This window comes from Anguilla anguilla, chromosome 10 (genome assembly GCF_013347855.1).
Source record: "Anguilla anguilla isolate fAngAng1 chromosome 10, fAngAng1.pri, whole genome shotgun sequence".
NCBI classification, from domain to species: Eukaryota; Metazoa; Chordata; class Actinopteri; order Anguilliformes; family Anguillidae; genus Anguilla; species Anguilla anguilla.
In genome coordinates, this window is record NC_049210.1 from 19,162,959 (window position 1) to 19,181,569 (window position 18,611).

The 18,611-nt window shown below is 46.4% G+C and overlaps 1 protein-coding gene across 2 annotated transcripts in view; it reads right to left on the bottom strand.

Annotated features, from left to right (window-relative positions):
* Window positions 1-788: 788 nt before the first annotated feature.
* Window positions 789-18,611, bottom strand: part of pnpla7b (patatin-like phospholipase domain containing 7b) — a 34,432-nt gene continuing 16,609 nt past the window's right edge. Inside the window, exons 20-36 of one of the 2 annotated variants that reach the window (XM_035436366.1) lie at window positions 18,412-18,525; window positions 18,215-18,290; window positions 17,759-17,908; window positions 17,434-17,497; window positions 16,311-16,479; window positions 14,028-14,210; window positions 10,352-10,470; window positions 8,901-9,057; window positions 8,655-8,771; window positions 7,981-8,050; window positions 7,756-7,872; window positions 7,016-7,164; window positions 6,440-6,592; window positions 6,030-6,146; window positions 5,015-5,102; window positions 4,703-4,818; window positions 789-4,309 (exon numbers count right to left, since the gene is read on the bottom strand). In XM_035436366.1, the coding sequence (XP_035292257.1) occupies window positions 4,244-4,309; window positions 4,703-4,818; window positions 5,015-5,102; window positions 6,030-6,146; window positions 6,440-6,592; window positions 7,016-7,164; window positions 7,756-7,872; window positions 7,981-8,050; window positions 8,655-8,771; window positions 8,901-9,057; window positions 10,352-10,470; window positions 14,028-14,210; window positions 16,311-16,479; window positions 17,434-17,497; window positions 17,759-17,908; window positions 18,215-18,290; window positions 18,412-18,525 (2,025 nt within the window). In that variant the 3' untranslated portion in view covers window positions 789-4,243. Of the gene's footprint in view, window positions 4,310-4,702; window positions 4,819-5,014; window positions 5,103-6,029; window positions 6,147-6,439; window positions 6,593-7,015; window positions 7,165-7,755; window positions 8,051-8,654; window positions 8,772-8,900; window positions 9,058-10,351; window positions 10,471-14,027; window positions 14,211-16,310; window positions 16,480-17,433; window positions 17,498-17,758; window positions 17,909-18,214; window positions 18,291-18,411; window positions 18,526-18,611 lie in introns of both variants that reach the window. The other variant, XM_035436364.1, reaches the window with a different exon arrangement.

The window sequence follows — 18,611 nt, forward strand, 5'->3', positions numbered from 1 at the left end:
AATAGACAGTTTTCCCATAGTGGCATATGTTTTGATGGAGGAACTATAGCAGCATGCTTAAATTGCTTAATTGCCTTGAATGGCATCTTGCACATGATGCATTTTAACAGCTGGACAGTTCCCCAAGAAATGAAAATTAATGCTCGATGTTTAACGGTACGACGGCAGTGGCCCGCACGGGATTCGAACCCGCAGCCATCCAGTTCCAGTGGCCATCAGTGGCTCTGGTTCAGATGCACTCCATGGCGCGAGGATCGCGCTGACCGCGTTGACTGTAGCAGTTAGCCCCGCACAGCTGAGCATTTTTGCCCCTTAGCCTCGCCCAAATGAGGAGGGTTTCAAGCCAGTCCCACTGTGCAAAAGCGGCTCCTCGGGTTGATTTCCAGCAGCTCACGAAGCATAACTCTCTGGAACAAAAATGGCAAATTGCCTGTGCTTTCACGAATTTATCGAGGATATTACAGTAATGGGGAGGGTTTGCGAATGCAATTAAACATCAGAAAAAAAACGGATTCGAAGGTGGTTTCGAAAAAAATCCAAGCCCCGGAACACTCATTTCTCACAGCAGTCACCAGGTTAAGTGTTCATATCTTAAATCTTACCTTTCAAAAAACTTTTATAGGACACATTTATCATCTTTGTTGCGTGGGGCATAGTTGAATTTAGGGTGGAATACAAGGTGATTACAAGGGAGCAATTCATTAGAGCACAAAGTAATATCCAACGCAAGATCTGAAAATGCATGTCCTCGCCCAAGTCTTTCACATAAGTTACGAAAAGTTAAGACATACACGTTCTTCACTTTATTACAAATTCAGGAATCGGTAATAAATATATATTCGGTCTTTCATTTTCACCCAGCATTAACTAAATGACCTTAACATTTCAGTCTAAAAGCATTGCATTACATTCCAAATGGCTTCGCAAAAGCTGAATATCATTTGTGATTGATTATCCCTCCCCAGTTTGCTGAGGTCTGGCGAACGCACCTTATTTTCCACCAGCTTTCATTCAAACTGAACTCTCAATTAATTAGGCTTGATTGGGCTGTCGGTTGAATACAAATGTCTATTTGAAATAAACGCATTTAAACTATGCTATACTTTGTGAATAAAATGTGCTTTTATAGGTACATTTATGCTAATGCAAGGATATGCTAATATTAATTAAAATTGTTAAATTGCATTTTTAAATATATCTGTCCCTTCAATTAATCTCAGGGAGCAGCAGTCACAATTAAATGTAATTAGCTGTTCAACTGTTCTAAGCTCCACTGAATAATAATTCTATATTAAAAAGGAATATGTCTGCATTATTATTTTTAAGGAATTTAAATTAATAGAAAGAACTTTCACAAACTTGCATAAAATATGCTTCAACCCTAGAGCTTCAATCATTTTCTGCTAGAAAAAGCAGCTGGCTCAATATTAATTTTAAGTAAACCATGTAACTAACAAAGACGTACATCAGACAAAAGAAGAATTCTTAAAATGGGTTAAAACAGTTGTTTCTTTTTAAATTACAGGAACACATTTTCAAGAAGCCACATCAATAACAAAAGACAAACAGCCAATACTTGTTGACAAACAGTCAAATTCAGATCAGTATTCAGTTAAGAGTTAAATCAATAAAACTATTAATTGAGAGCTTGGTGCAAAGGAAAACCAATAGCACATTTGCACACTGACAAGGACTTATTGGGCCTCATTCACAAAACATGTACACAGTTACATTTGATCATAAACCGCGTGTAAGAACATTTCCAAGAACATTCATCACTTGTTTCTTATCTTTATTTGTTCCTGACTCTTTCCTCATTCAAATCACATGAACAGGATTGCGCATAAAATTAACAGACAGCCACCATTTACCATCTCATAAACCTGGGACATACATGAAAACAAAGGTCTGCACGTGTCATGAATCTCATATTGTTTTTTTTTTTTAACCTATGAACATTTTTAAGAACAAAAGTAAGAATAATTTAAGAAAAGTTTTGTGAATAAGGCCCAATGAAGTTAGCAGACCTGACCCAGAATGCCAGTGAGCTCGTTTACACCAAGCAGTTCCTGTTTGCCACAATTCTGCACCTGCACACCTGGCTATGTGGTAGGAAGCTTGTGGGCAATTTGGACATACCAGCATGACACCACTATTTACTCACCTAGGTAGTCACAGTATACTTCATTAAATTAGCTTTTTTAATAACTCATAATAACCAAAATAACCATTTTAAAAGTCATCCCAAATTCACTGGATCAAAACTTGCAAAAGCTCAGCTTGAGAGCAGCAGTACTGAAATATATAAAGAAACAAAAAAAAAAGAAGGACATTTTTCACAAATAAACCTTTGTTGCAGTCAAGATAACACAAGACTGTCACACCATTGCCTTTTCAAATTTGATGCTAAATAACTATTCTGGGTATGTAGGAAATGTTGTAAAAATGGTCTGTCATGTAAATTTGACAAGGCATTTGACACATCAACACAAGATAAAATTATAAGGAAATAACTATTACCAGCTTAATATCAGTCATATCTCCAAGTAAAACTACTGACCTGCACTTAAGTTCTACTGGTTACACGCAAAATATTTTACAATCAATTTCACATGGATACCCAACAATACTCTAAATTAAAAACATTCTAAACATTATAATATTACAACATAACTTTTACATTATAATTTCATAACTAGCTTCCTTGTAATCAAAACTGAGGTTTTAGTTCACTTCTAGTAAACTGTGATATCACTATGACCAGTAATACTATGAGCACAGTTAGTATTGATCTGTTAAAGTTGTAAAGTAGGCACAAAATGAGAGATAACAGGTATAAAAAATATTTGCATTGATAGGCGTATGTTAGAATTCCTGTGTGCGCATGCGTGTCTACATGCTTGCGTGTGGTGTGCGTTTGTAGACATTTACACAATATTTTATGAGTAAATACACACATGTATGTGTGTGTGAGTGAGTGTGCGTGTACGTACGAGCTTGTGCGTGCATCCACCAGATTCTGGTGTGAATTTTGGCTAAGTTAGCTGTTAAGAGTCCTATCTTATCTGTCTCTTCCTGTTATCCATAAGAGTTCATGGGTTCTTGTAACACTCATTAACCTTCAAAACGCATCCTGATATTAGAAGACAGGAGGCACAAAAACATTTCTAAAAAAGGAAAAATTAACCAAACAAAAAAATCTGCAGACAATACTACGAACACAAATATGTGTAATAGCCTACTTTATAAAATGGCACGCATAAAAGTCAGACAGGATACTCCCGATAACACATCTAGAGAGAACTGCGCCCCATATCAAAAGGAAAAGTGCATCTGCATTCATGTTCTTGGCTACTTGTCATTGTCTAGAATATTTCAGATTCAGTCACTGATCAATGTACAAAATTTGCCATGTTCCCATCTTTTAAATTTTTATCTTGAAAGACGGTGTATGTACTGTAGTGTTTTCCGTGTTTCCCTTCCTTAAAGATCCCACAGTTCATTGCAAAGTCATTGTCCATGAAGTCATGAAATGTTGGTGAAATGCTTGTTGGGGATTGTATTATATTGCCAAATTTGCCAGGCATCATTTCAAAAAGTTATGTTTTATAACTTTTATAAGGAAATGTATTGAATTTATTAAGGTGTATGTAAATTAATTAAAATTAATTAAAAATGAAAGGCATACACTAGCTAGAATACTGCCAATATGCATATTGTAGTAGAAACATCCGTATTTAATTATTGAATTAATTTTCACCGATTTCTTAGTTAATTTCTATTCAAAGGTTCTGGAAATATATATCAAATGCATTTTACCAATGCCTTCAGTAGTCTATTGAAAATCTTAAAACATAAACCATGACTGTTTCGTTAAAACATTCCTTTTAGGGAACGCCCAGTTGTGCCTGTGTGTTAGTGATCATAGCCGCAAGCTGCCCTGCTGTCAGTCCCATGTAATGCCCCCCGAGCTCGGGCGAGCACGGGCTGCCCGGTGAGATGCATGACATCAGCCGCTGCTTCTTTTCACACCTCGGACGCCTGGTGGAGTCCAACGCAGACAGTGCCGAAAGGAAGACGCTTCACGTGCAGCCTCGGGTGGCCAGAAGGGGGCGCCGGCGAGCAATAAGAACTCAATCCCGCCCCACCCTCGCCCCCCCAAAACCACAATTCCAGGATATGTTTACAAAACTGCTTTGAGGATTGTCACAATGGCTGCCCCGCCCCCACTCACCCCCATGGCTCAGGGAGTGACACCATCAGAGGCTCGGAACGCTTGGCGTCTATACTGCATTTCCATTTCTTCATCCTACGAAAGAGAGAGAGAGAGAGGTACAGTCGCAGGGTTTCATTTTTAATAATGCCACTTTATCTCTGAGTGATGAACTTTAGTGCAATTACTCCAGTTGTTTCCCCATTTCCACACATCAACATGAGGTTTCTGGTCATTTCAATGGAAGGAAAACATTGTACAATACATAATGAAGCCAATACAAATAATGGACTCAAACAAGGGATGTGACCTCTTATGTAACAGGCTGATCACCTACCAAACTGGACATAGTGTTTGTTACAGAGGGTAAAATCTTTCAATCGGATCCAGAAAGTCAGTGACTGGCAGCATGTTGTGGCTCCGCCTACTACAGGGTTCAGGAGGTGACACTCTCCTATCACTGGCCGAGGCTCTGGCTGAAAGGCTTACCGTGTCGGCAGTCTCCTCCCCCTCCGTGTGCTCGCTGTTCCGACAGGACGGCTCAAAATCCGACACCGCGCTCTCCGCCGCCTCCTCGTCGTAGTCCGTCTGGTAATCGGACTCCTCTGACGGAAGGAGCGAGAGAGAGGTCAGGCAGGCGAAAAAAGGGGACAGGGGGAACAAAGGTAAAGGACGACAGAGGCAGGGAGGGAGAGAGAAGAGGAGAGGCCGGACAGGAACTCATTCAGGTGTCACGGTTACACTCAGGATGTGCATGCTAATTATGACATCTCGTTTCGTGGCGCTCTCCCTCCCTCTCACCCGTCACATGCGCCGCCTGTTCGGCCGGCTCGATCCGCGACACGATCTCCGCCAGGTCTGTGAAGGAGGCGTTGGGGCACATGGCCACCTAGAAACGAGAGCGGGAGGAGGGGGGGGGGGGGGGGGGATTAAGGGTTTTATGCATAGAAGTAAAGCACTTCACCTCTCAGCTTTGTCGGCTGAAGTTCATTGTCCTTCAGTTTACAAAACCCGTTTTGCTTTCTTCATTTCGCACGTACCACTGCTGAATAAACAGTTTGCCATTTGATGAGCGCGGACCTCAAATTTTCCGTTTTTATTTCTGATTAGGTATTGACGTGTCAGCAGAAACAGTGGATCGAGTGACCTTGAGCAAGGTTTTTTTGTTTACTGCTCTTAGTGAAATATGTAAACAGCATCCATAGGCAGAATTAATTAGGCTTAGTGACAGTAAAAGAAAGAAAAAAAAAGATGAAAGCGTTCCCAAGTGAACCACAACAACTTCCCAAGAATGCTGAACTTATGAAAAACGCCTCGTAACTGAGACCCGACTCAATTACAGGCGCCTCATTTACAATCGTAGTACTCGGGCTAAAAGAGACGACCATTAAAACTTCCATCTTCTAAACATCGACGAGAGCCTGAGTCAAGCCTCAGAGTCATTGTTATGTTCTGTTAATTGCTTCGGAAGTCTGTAGAACCATCCAAGTAGTAGAAAAGAAACAAGACCAGGTCAAAACCTAGTGTAAGGCTGGACCTAACACACGTGATCCGGCCGACCAATGGTGTAACTTCATAACTCGGCCGACCAATGGTGTAACTTCATCGCTCAGTCACTCGGTCACAAACATTTGCGTTTGTAGGGCTGGCCCCGCTGTTGCGGTCCAGCCAAAAAAGATCAACCGGCCAATGAATGGTTCAGTGACCGCGTCAGACAATGATGCGGATCAATGCAAACAGGAGCCGGTGTTAACACTCAGATGGCCAGCACACGTGTTCAGTCGCGTTGCATGCGAAAGGTCTGACTGTTATTCACATTGTTGCTCTTGGTGTTGTGGAACTCCTCCTGACGCCTGTCCTTCAGCATCTTGCCCACCACCCCGCTGCGGCTCCACACGTCAAACAGGGTCTTCCCGTGCTGGTAGCCCACCTCCTGAGAGAGGGGGAGCGATCGAGCGAGAGAGAGAGAACGGAAGAAAAACAAAGAGGAAGGCAGGAAACGGAAATAACGGAATTAGACAAACAGAGTCGGAGGGAGTGAGGGGGATGCGGGGAGAGAATAAATGAGAACATGACGCACCAAAACATGAAAGAGAACGGGGAGAAAGAGGAGAGAAAGAAAAACAAACGGAGAGAGTGTTACTTCCATGTCACGCTTCGGCAGTATTTTCTTGCCGTGTTTTTCGACGGAGTGAAACTGAAGGGGCGAGGGGCGCGCAGACTCACGGCGATCTCGTCGAACTTGCCGAAGTCCAGGGTGCCGAATCGGTCGATGGGCGGCCGGATGTACTCGCAGTACTCGCTGCTCCTCACCGACTCCATCTGCCGCACGCAGCACACGTAGGCCAGCCGGGTCTGGATCTCCGCCATGTTCAGCACCTGCCACACACAGCAGGGGCGACATAGCTCAGGAGGTAAGACCGATTGTCTGGCAGTCGGAGGGTTGCCGGTTCAAACCCCACCCTGGGCCTTGAGCAAGACACCTAATCCCTAACTGCTCTGGCGAATGAGAGGCATCAGTTGTAAAGCGCTTTGGATAAAAGCGCTATATAAATGCAGTCCATTATAAAATGTACCATTACAGCCCCACCCGCCCCAGCGTGCACCTTATGTTCTTAAGTATACAACACACCCGATGGAATTATTCATCACAGGTGGGATTTAAAGTGTGAAACCAAATGAGTCCGAAAGGAGTCCACCTTAGTCAGTATGACGTGTAACACACACAGGTGTATGGGAACTCGAGTACACGGGTTTGTGGGGACACGGGTGTGAGAGTGAGTGAACTCCGGGTTCTCTCACCTTCACCCTCTCCGCCAGGGGGTTGAAGCGTTTCCACAGCAGCCACCAGCCGGACAGCGAGTCGCCGTAGTTGGTGAGGTGCGTCTCGTCCTGGCTGCCCACGTCGATGGCGATCACCACCTTGGCACCCATGGACCGCGCCACGTCCGCTATCGAGAGGAGAGGAGAGGAGAGGAGAGGGGCGACAGAAAACACATCACAGCAAGGTCCATGCAGATCCCACTGATGCATTACTGTCGTAATAAGTGTGCTGAAGTTTCCCGCCTTAGCTGAAATATGTATTGTCCGATGCACTGAACCAGGAGTAATGTTAGCAGAATTATGGCTAAAGTTCAACAGAAAAACCAACTCAGCCTGACTAATGTGTAATAGTGTAATTGCCTGTGTTTTATTGGTCTTATATATATCACACTTTAGAGTTACATTTACTGTCATTCTCAGTATAGGAATCTTGGGTTTATGGTGCTTTATTAAGAAGAAGGAATAAGTAAAGAGAAAGAAGAATGATGGAAGAAAGGAAGCAAAGAAGAAAAAAGAAAATAATAATAGTAATAATTTTAATAATAGTAAAATGACTATTGTTATTATTATTATTACTATTATTATTATAGTCTGTTTAAAATGTATCTACCATAAATAATGAGCAAAACAAGTACATAGGTATGCAGAAAGAGGTAAATAAAATAGCTGAGAACAGAAGAATAAGAGAATGTGCTGGAGTGTTGGAGGAGCACACAGACCTGGCAGGTTGTTTATATAACCTCCGTCCATGAGCAGGTGTCCATCTTTGGGGTCACAGAGAGGGGGCAGGTACCCTGACAGAGACATGCTGGCACGGACATACCTCCACAGAGAGCCTGCGAGAGAAAGAGTGAATGAGAGAATGATAGAGAGAACGGGCGCTGTTAAAGGAATGACAAAGATGGAAATTGGACGGGCAGCGTCAAAAGGACGGAAGGACGGACCGTCAGTGTGCACCCTCATGGTGGAGGCGGTGATGTCAGTGGTGATGTTGAAATAAGGGATCCACATGTCCTGCAAACAGAGAGAGAGAGAGAGTGAGTGAGAAAAAAAAGACCAAGAGGACTGCAAGAGAGCGGGGCAGCGAGAGAGAGGGGGCATGAAGAGAGAGAAGGAGCGAGAGGCACGACAGAGAGTGGGAGAGAAAGAGAGAAACGTACAGGAAGGGAAGCGGAGGAAAGTACAGCTAATTCCACAGTTCGGCAAGCACAAGACGAGCATAATGAGTGTGCATAATTACAGAGCGCGCGGTGTAAATACATGCTACGGGCGCTAACGGGAGCTCAGAGCAGATGCCTATAACGCTACACACCGCACCGCATGGCCGGTCAGAGCGTCGACTCTATACCAAGCACACCGAGCGCCCGTCCTCTGGGAGCCTCTCCATCAAGCGGCTCTCCTTACAGCGCTAGCCCGAACAGAGCAGGTAGGCTTTAGCGCGTGTAATCATTAGCCTCGGGAGGTCGAGTGCCCGGGCTGGAATGGAAACTGCAGACAACGCGGCCCTCCAGGACCGGCTGAAGTGTACTCGATACGGGCGCGAGGCGGGAGGGACGGGGAAAATCCATATTTCGCGATAATTTGACGGCGCCGCGGAGAGGGCCGCGGGCGCGCCCACCTCTATCTGCTTCCCCTTAAACACGGCGCTGACGCTGGAGTTGAAGGAGGCCCCGGAGAACATGGAGGTGATGGGGTAGGTCAGGTCCAGGACCTTCTTGAATACTGATGTCATTTCCTGCGCGGGAGAAGGAGGGGGGAGGGGGCGTAGGGGGTTAAAGCAAGGGGACGTGTTGGAACCCTCTTCCTACGGAGCGAATGAATGCGATAAAATAACCCCCCCCCCCCCCCCCCCCCCGGCGCTCACCATCGCCCACTCTCTCGCCCGGACCCTCATGCGACTGCAGCTCCTGTCCTCGGCGTACAGCGCCCCCATCAGCGAGCCGATGGAAGTGCCGCCGATCAGGTCCACGGGGATCCCGGACTCGCTCAGGGCTTTGATCACCCCAACCTGAGAGCACCCCCTGAAAGAGTGGGGTGGAGAGGGGGATTTGAAATGAGCATAATTACAGATGTAGAGACCGAGAGGAGCAAACACAGTGTGAGTGTTAGCAGAGTCAGTAAAGCAACACTGAACAAACTGAGGTATAAAACCATGAAGCGGGAGGAAAAAAAGAGAGAAAGAAGATGGGAGGTACTAACGGAGAGAGAGAGAAAGGGAGAGGAGGGTACCCACCTGGAAGCGGCTCCAGAGTAGGACTGACGAAAGGACAGACAAACAGAAGTGGGGTCAGAATAACGGACATAAACGGCAAGTTCAGGCAGGCTGACAAGACGAGACAAGACAAGACAGACAGACAAGACGGACAGCTGAAAAGAGAGGTGGCGTGGTGAAATCAAAATGGAAATTCACAAGCGCAGGCAGTGTGCGTACTGTGTGTGTGTGTGTGTGTGCGTGTGTGTGTGTGTGCTTGTGTGCGTGCATGTCTGATGAATGCGTGTCTTTTTTTGCTTGTGTACGTATATACCTGTGTACGCGTGCGTGCTCGTTTTTCTGTGTGTATGCAAGCGTGAGTTCGGATAAGGTACCGACGCAATCTGACAAACGATGAGCACACTGCACGAAAAAGCACGAATTCACACATCATCAGCAGTCCCTCGTTAAAAGAGAAGCGCAGCACTGGGGATAATCAATCACTGTAGATCGCTATCATCGATCAGAGCGCTCGGCTCAGAGCCCCGAGCCAAAGATTAAAGTGACCAGACGGTGTCTGGGGGGGCTGCTCAGTCTGATGCTCCTGGTACCGCAGCCTAATGCCGGAGGACAGTTCCCTTGGTTACCGCTACACCAGACCCACTGACCTCCAACCCTGTCTGAACCCTGTGAGCACCCATCATGGACGTTATGCCAGTACCTCGTCAACTTAACTGAACTCCGTTGTCACAGCATTTAAAGGTTTAACTGGAAAGCAGGTCCCCAGGCTACCACTAGGCCAGACCTACTGACCCTCAACCCTACCTTTCCCATACCAGGACACACCACGGAAGCGCCTCAGCTGAAATAAGTGTGGACTGTTTGAATCTTACCTCTGTGGTGATTACATGCAATGTGCTAACAGTAGCTTGTATTTGTGCTCTCGCTGGTGAAAACACGATAGAAAGGGTAGTTATGAAACCCAGCATAGCCGGCTACGGTACGTGGTCGAGCGGAGATGGCTTCCTCACAATACCTTCTCACGCATTTGTATAAAATTATTCCTTAAATGCTGGATTGTATTCACTCCAGAGCAGACAGCGGGGAGCATAAGAGAGCGCTACCTGGCTCCCCCTCCCCCCAGCACCAGGGCGATGGCGTTGCCGGTCAGGACCCGGGCCAAGCGGGAGAAGTCCGAGTGGCGGTCCGGCGGTTTCTGGAACACCCGCTCGTACATTTCTCTCTGGGGAGGACAAGGATTACTCTTATACAGAAAACTATTTATTTCCCAAAGGCGGTTATCCAGAGCAAATTACAACGTACTGCACTCGGTAAGGTTAGACCACCCCAGCAGGAGGACTGATCCGACTCCAGGTTCCATGCCAAGTTCTGCTCTTGATTACTTAATCAGGCCAATTGATTTCATCCAGCCAAATTTATGTGACCTCACAATCATGATGCAGTCCTGAGTTATTGCCAGATGCAGACTGCACATTTATCTTCGGTGAAACGGTTTTAAAGTGCTTCGCTACAGGAGTGAACTAGTGTACCTAAATGTCTAGGTACACTGGTGTACCTAGCCATTTAGATCAAATTAAGCCAGAATAATTGGCTGGTGCAAACACTAGGCCTCCTGGAACAGCTATGTACCCCTGGGTTAGACAATCACCACTCCAAATGGAAAAAAAAATGAGTGAACCTCAGCCGAGACAAAGCAGGGGTGGGCTCAGCTCAATTCCAGTTCAGTAGGTTTGGGAAATAAATTGAAATTCAAGTCACAAATTGGACAATGGCCATGGTCTGCGAGGACATTAATACATTTCCTCAGCCGAAATGGAACCGAGCCTAATTCTGTGAACCGGAATCATAAAAAATAAAACCATAATAAATACATTGTTGTCAAGTGCATTGTAAAAGAGCTGTAAGATTAATTACTAAGAGCCCCAGTAGTAAAGCAGTGAAGATATCACAGCAGAAGGCAGCTGGAATAACTGTCTGGTTACTTGCTGTGATCAGCATAGCGGGGAAAGTACTCCCGTCATGAATCAAGGCACAGAAGCACAGAAGCATACAAGCAGAAGCCCTTCTTCAAATATGTCTTCACTGAGGCATGGCATTGCATTTAACAGATTTTGGTACAAATGCATACATATATAGACGGGTGACAAATGAAAGGAAAAACCAACATAAAGCGTATTAGTAAGGTATTGGGCCATCATGTGCCGCCAAAACAGCTTCAATGTGCCTTGATATAGATTCTACAAGTTCTCTGGAAATCTACTGGAGGGATGTAACACCATTCTTCCAAAAGATATTCCCTCATTTGGCGACTGATAACAGGTCGGTCCAAAGTCTCCCATAGGTGTTCAACTGGGTTGAGATCTGGTGACTGCGAAGGCCACAGCATAAGATCCACATCATTTTTATACTCATCAACCATTCAGTGACTCCTTGTGCCCAGTGGATGGGGGCATTTTCTTCCTGGAAGAAACCACTCTTATCAGGATAGAAATGTTTAGGTGATCATTCAGAATAACTTTTGTATTAATTTGCAGTGGCACTTCCCTCTAAGTGGACCCAAACCATGCCAGGCAAATGCCCCCCACAGCATAACAGAGCCACCGGACCCCCTCACTGTAGGGGTCAAGCACTCAGGCCTGTACAGTTCTTTTGATGTACGTCACACATCCACTCATCCACTTGTCGAGAATATGGTGAAGGATGACTCATCTGACCATATCACTTTTTCCCCCACATCTCTGTAGTCCAGTGCCTGTGGTTTTTGCACCAATGAACTCTCAAATGTGCATTCGTCTTTATCATGAGGAGTTCATGCTCTGCACTTCTGCTTTTCCTCACATATTTCACTAATGCACAAGCATAATGGTTATCGAATTAGCACTTTCAACAACAATTTCTTACTCTATTTACTGATGTCTGTCCCATAGATCTAAATGCAGTTGTCACTTTAGTCACTGATCCTACTGAAACACTAGCCAGTTGAGTATTAGTCTTTGTGACTGAAGCTCCTGCCATCCGTGCCCCAATAATGAAGCCCCCTTTTCCTCTAGCCATCTTAATCCAAAATTGAGGTCAACTGGGCCTGCTCAGAATTTTTATACATGCCACACAGCATGATATGATGTTAATTGCTTAACTGTATAATGCAGTACACTTGAAAGTATCTGCATTTGTTATGTTTCTCCACTCATTTATTCAGGGGTCTCCTTTAATTTGTCAACGATCTGTATATACTACATGGCCAAAGTATGCGGACACTTGACATCCAACATCTCATCTAAAATGATGGGCATTGATATTATGAAGTTGGTACACCCTTTGCTGCTATAACAACCACCAGCATTGCTACAGGGATTTGCTTCCATTCAGCCAGAAGAGCATCAGTGAGGTCGGGCACTGATTGGGTGATTAGACCTGGCTCGCAGTTGGCTTTCCAATTGATCCCAAAGGTGCTGGATGGGGTTGAGGTCAGGGCTCTGTGCAGGCCAGTCAAGCTCTTCCACACCACTGTCAACAAAACCATTTCTATATGGACCTTGCTGTGTGCCCTGGGGCATTGCTATGCTGAAACAGGAAAGGGCCTGCACAGAATTGTCTAGAATGTGATTGTGTGCTGTAGATTCACCTTCACAGGAACTAAGAGGCCTCGCCAAAACCATGAAAAACAGCCCCAGACCAAGGGGTGTCCCGACACTTTTGGTTATGTAGTGTATACACCGATCAGCCACAACATTAAAACCACCTACCTAATATTGTGTAGGTCCCCCTCGTGCCGCCAAAACAGCTCTGACCCGTCAAGGCATGGACTCCACCTCTGAAGATGTCCTCTGGTGTATTTGGATTTCTGTATATATCTGTACTGTATATTTGTATCTGATATGTTGTATCTACTGTAAATTCGTATCTGATTGTGTTACTTTGTTGTCTTGGATGCTGCAACAGTGCAAATTCCCCCCGGGGATCAATAAAGTACACTACTACTACTACTACTTATTACATTATTGGTTTTTATTACGTTAAAAATTTGAAATGGATTACATTATTGGGAGTTATCACACTATTGGTAGTTTATTACATTATTAGTTGCTACAGGGCTATAAAAAGCTAAGATATTGTTAGAGGGTGAATTATTTCCACATGATTTTAAAAACTCTCAAGCTGTTTTGGCAGCACGAGGGGGACCTACACAATATTAGGTAGGTGGTTTTAATGTTGTGGCTGATCGGTGTATATAGCTGATATTTCAACATAAATTACTTTTAGCCATTATCTGTGTTAACCAGACACAGTAAAACTTGGTAACCTGGTACTTGCAATAGTAAATTACTGACAAAGCCCACAGAGGTTGGTCTGAAAGGACAGTAGGGGCAATGGAAGGGTTGGGTTAGGTACAGAGAAGGATGGTGATTGTTACCAGAGTAAGGAATGGTAAGGGGTGGGGCTACAAGTAAGGACTTTTCTATTAATTAACCCTTTGTTTAACCAGCAAACCTGAGATATAACATCTTTTTTAAAAGGAAGAATCAGCCAAGAGAGCAGCTCAATATTTACAGAAAAGTATACAATAACAAACACATGATACACCATAAAAATAAATAAGACCCATAGCTTAAGACAGTTACACATTTCAATCAATTTCTTCTGAATTCCTGATGTAAATTCATACAGTGAAATGAAGCTCTCTATTGGGGCTATGACTGGGGGAGGAGCCGGGAATGAACAAATGAAGGGGGCGGGCCAGGGGCGGGGCCAGGGCCAGGGCCAGGGCAGGGCGGTTACCAGTTTGGGCAGGCTCCTCTTGCTGAAGACCCGGCGGGGGCAGGACAGGTGCAGGTGCCTGGAGATCCAGCTGCGCATGTTGAGCCATTCCACCGTGCCGCTGGGCGGGGGCCCGTCCTCGCGGTGCAGCAGGACCAGCTGCTTCTGGGCCCGCACCGCGCTGCCCTCCAGCATGCGCTCCAGCTGCAGGGGTCAGAGGTCAGCGCGTTACGACTCAACCCTTTTACTCCCGACAGGAAAGAGAAAACCTTGTGAGATACATCACAGGGCAAAAACATAAAAGCTTTACAAGCGAGAACTGGTGCCAAAACCCCATCATTCTCCAATAACGTCCTGTCATTGCAGCACAAAGGCAAGCGCTTCTAAGGTTGTCCTTAAACCTGTACGGGAGTGAACTCACATACATATCCAAGAGGAATGAAGAAAATAAATGAGGAACCAGACGGTTTGCCAAACTGCGACTGCTATCAAATTTCAAAATCCCATAAAACCGCCATCTCCTTTTTAAGTCCATGGGCTTGCCTTAAAAAGAAACACCTGTGAGATGAGACTGCATCTGTTTACCTCATTTCACTTATGTAGACTGCCAGATGTGAAACCTGTCTGTGCTGTAAGAAACATCAGGTACATCAAAAAGCGGAAGTAGTGGCAAAGGAACACGTCTAGTCTTTTAATTTAATGTTATCTCAGTTATCTGACTACAAAAATAATGTTTTAACCTGTGCAAACAGTTATGAATAGACAGAGGAGACTGTTGTCTGCCAGTAGTGTGGCTTTATACAAATCGTTATTGAACTTGGTAGATGCTTGGTACATGTCTTTGGCTTGTGTAGCCTGCATAAATACAACTGTGGATCCTGCTATGACACTAGTGTATAGATGAGTGACTACGGGGTGCAGATATCCTATGTTCTATGTGTATGCTAGGACCTTAAAACTGCTAGATCAAAGCGAAACACCAAGTCATCAAATAAAGACACAATCATGGCAAAACAGTAAAGATCAGTGATTCTGCTCGCACTACCTCTGTAAGCATATCACACTTGGTTCACCTTTGTATCTGGCTCGGTGCCGACCCTTAGGTATCAAGATCTCTATTCAGCACCCCACAACTAAACACACCAGCTTGTTCCCCATGACATCAGTTTTCCAACAATACAAAACATGATGACATTGTATTATGGAGAACCTAAAGTTCATATAATGCTGATCCAGTCGGACGTTTTGCAGCCCAGCGCCGTCTCTTTGTCACAACTGCTGACTCCCTGTCAGCACAGTAAACAGTGCGCTTTACTTTGAGGGTCAGATGAGGCCGCTTTCTGTGAACTGCCCCACGGCGCAGTCTTCCGATGCAGCGCTCAGCAAGAGCGCGTGCGTCATCAAGACCCCCTGGGCATCCCTGACCCGCAAAACCAGAGAGGTCCCGCGAACAACAAGGCCCGCGAACCGAGCAGCCCCTATACCCACAAACGCGAAACCCAAAAAGGCGTTCGTAATTTGAATTACGTAGATTAATCACGCGGCTAGTCGCATTATCAAACAACGCGTCTCGCAAGGGTATCCGTGTTCCAATAATTACTCTGCGCTCGCAAATTGGCGAGGCGCGGACAGGACTGCTTCCGTCACCTAAAAGAGAGATGATTTCCCGCGGGAGACGCCGGCTCGCTGCGCGGGTCCTCGCCGCCGTTCGCACGCCTCTCCTGCCCTCGATCCCGCCGTCACTGTGACGCGATTATTTCGGCTTTTGCGCCTGATAGGCTTTAGCCGCAGTCAGTCTGATTACGCAGACTTTCGCATTTTAAGCACCCGCCCTCTAATTCACACACGCTAATGACTGCATTTGCCATTTGATCTGACTCAAAATAGGATCCCAGCGAGGACTGGAAGCCCCAACGGGCCGCGTTCTTCGCACTCGGAAAAGCGGCGAAAGTAATGGCTTCCCGGAGGCGCGGCGCGGTACTGAAGAGACGTCCGGAGGAGAACACACAAAGCCGCTCCAGCTAGAGTTCAGATATTAAAGACTGCGCGACGGTGGGTCTTTTCTAAAGGTCAGAAAGAACACTACCCATTCCCTACACGCTGTGTCCCCCATGAAAAGGTGCCCAAACATACATAGATGACCCTGCCACATCACTTTTCAGTCTTTGGATTGGCTCCCTCTCTCCGAGCAGCTCAGGATATTATTCTCTCACATATCCACATGTTCCCCTTCCTCCCCCGTCTCCCAGAACTTTGAGAGCCCCCATTCCCCCCCCCCCCCCTCCCCCGTCCGCCGTCCCTCACCTCCCCCACTGTGGGCTCCTGCTCCCCGAGTCCCACGATGATGATGCAGTCGGCCTGGCGGATGCATCGCTGGGTCCAGGGCGTGAGCGAGTCGTCCGATTGGTAGAGCACGATGCGGTGGATGTCCTCCTGCTGCCCCAGCCAGCTGGACAGCCGGTACTCGTGAACGCTGTCGGGGGGACCAGAGTGTCACAGCCACGCACCAGAGCGTCACAGCTACGCACCAGAGCGTCACAGCCACGCACCAGAGCGTCACAGCTACGCACCAGAGCGTCACAGCTACGCACCAGAGCGTCAGAGCCACGCACGCGGTGGAGCCACGCAGAGCATCTACATCACCTTTACTGAGCCAGGTTCTCCCACCGGGGTCCCCTATTCTTTCACAAGAGAGAACGCATTCAAAATAGCAGTGCTCTCAGTAAAAGAACAGAGGATATTAATGGTGCCCCACATAACACAATGTGCGGGATTACATCACAGAACAATTACCATCAATAAATCTCAGACTGTACAACAGATTGCAGAAGAACACCAAGTACTTCCAATCTACTCATTTTTAGTGTAAACGCTCTTCCAACATCCTTAGTCGTAAAGTCAAACACATCCATCAGTCCTGTAACCAGACGCCACAGTTGTAACAGGTTTGAATTCCCATAGCGGTGCAGGTGTTCGCAGTTCTATTAGAACATCACTCTTTCTTTGAGATCATTCTTATCACATCCCACTCTTTCTGCTCCTGTCATTTCTGCTGTTTTTTTAGCTGTCAAAGTGAAGTATCACTTTGTTTTCATCCTGGCTGCATCTGCTGTAACTCATGCTGCGCCTAAGAAATAAATTCTGTGGCATTTCCTGTTTCAGGAATGCCGTATCTAAAAAGAATTTACAGACCGAAAAGAGATGGGGACAAATGAAAAGAGATGCCCATGTAAGACACCTTTGACATGCTAGCAGGAAAACTGCTCAGCTGAAAACACATACACATACACACACACACACACACACACACACACACACACACACAGAAGGAGGGACATACAGAGAAACTCTGGGACACAGTTAAGTACAACAGACACCGGAACACATGCACACATACAGACACGCACGCGATTAGCCCGCTCCTGACCTGTCCAGTGCTGCGGCACCCAGGCGCTGTTTGATGATGTCACTAGTCAGGAGGAGGGTGGGACCTGGAACAGGAACCCAGATAACACATAAAGGAACACGTGAGCACCTGTCGTTCTGACACAAGATAAGCGGCTCAAGGGTGCGACAGCAGTTAACCACCAGGAATTCGGACAGATACGGCCAAACAAAGAGTCCCCACGAACCCAGCACAAGGAGTCCTTACACACTCGGAACAAAGAGTCCTCACAAACCCAGTTGTGTAACGGCCATACTGCATTGCTGCCCTGCGTGGGAAGTAAGAGTAGAGGGGACTCTGCACTGACCGATAGCACTGAGGGCGTGCTGCAGCTCCAGGGTGAAGGCGGTCAAGGGAACTTCCTCCGACACGGGCAGGATGGCCACGGTGGACAGGTTAGAGGCCGGGTTCCCCGAGTCCCACTTACTGCTGGGGGTGTGCAGGCCCAGCCCACGAGCTGGGGAAAGGGGAGTGGGGAGTGAGGGGTGGGGGGGGATGAGTTATTCATGGCCTGCATGCAGAAACATTTTTTTTCTTCTATTTGTACACACAAGCATGAACACACAGAACACATACAGAGAAGATGACATTTAACACCCGACATATTTACACAAGGACAAGTCACACTCGTTACGCTACACACAGATTACACTAAACGCACACACACACACACACACACACACATGCACACACACGCACGGGCACACACACGCACAGGCACACGCACCCGTGCGCACACACACACACACACACACACACACACCTGATAGAGGTCCATTGACTTGTTGTAGATTGCCAAGGATCTTCTGACCGAGAAGGTGAATCAACCGTGTTACCACCTAGCACACAGAACGCACCAGCAAGAGACAGACGGACATGGGAAGAGTGCACACGTTCAATTATCCATGGAAAAAAAGTGACTACGGACAAGTTTAACTTTTCCACATCCCTCTTTCTGACCTGCGGGTACTTCCTCTTGATGGACCTGAGCGCCCCCTCTGGCAGCTTTGCTAACTCCGAGTCGCGGACCGCGTGCACCGTGGTGGCCCTGTTCTGATGCGTCAGGGCCTCCACCTACGCGAACCCAGAGGAACACAGGTAATGACGCGTGACTCTGTCTCTTTTAAATGACTACTTTCGGGCGTGTTCACAGAGTACAG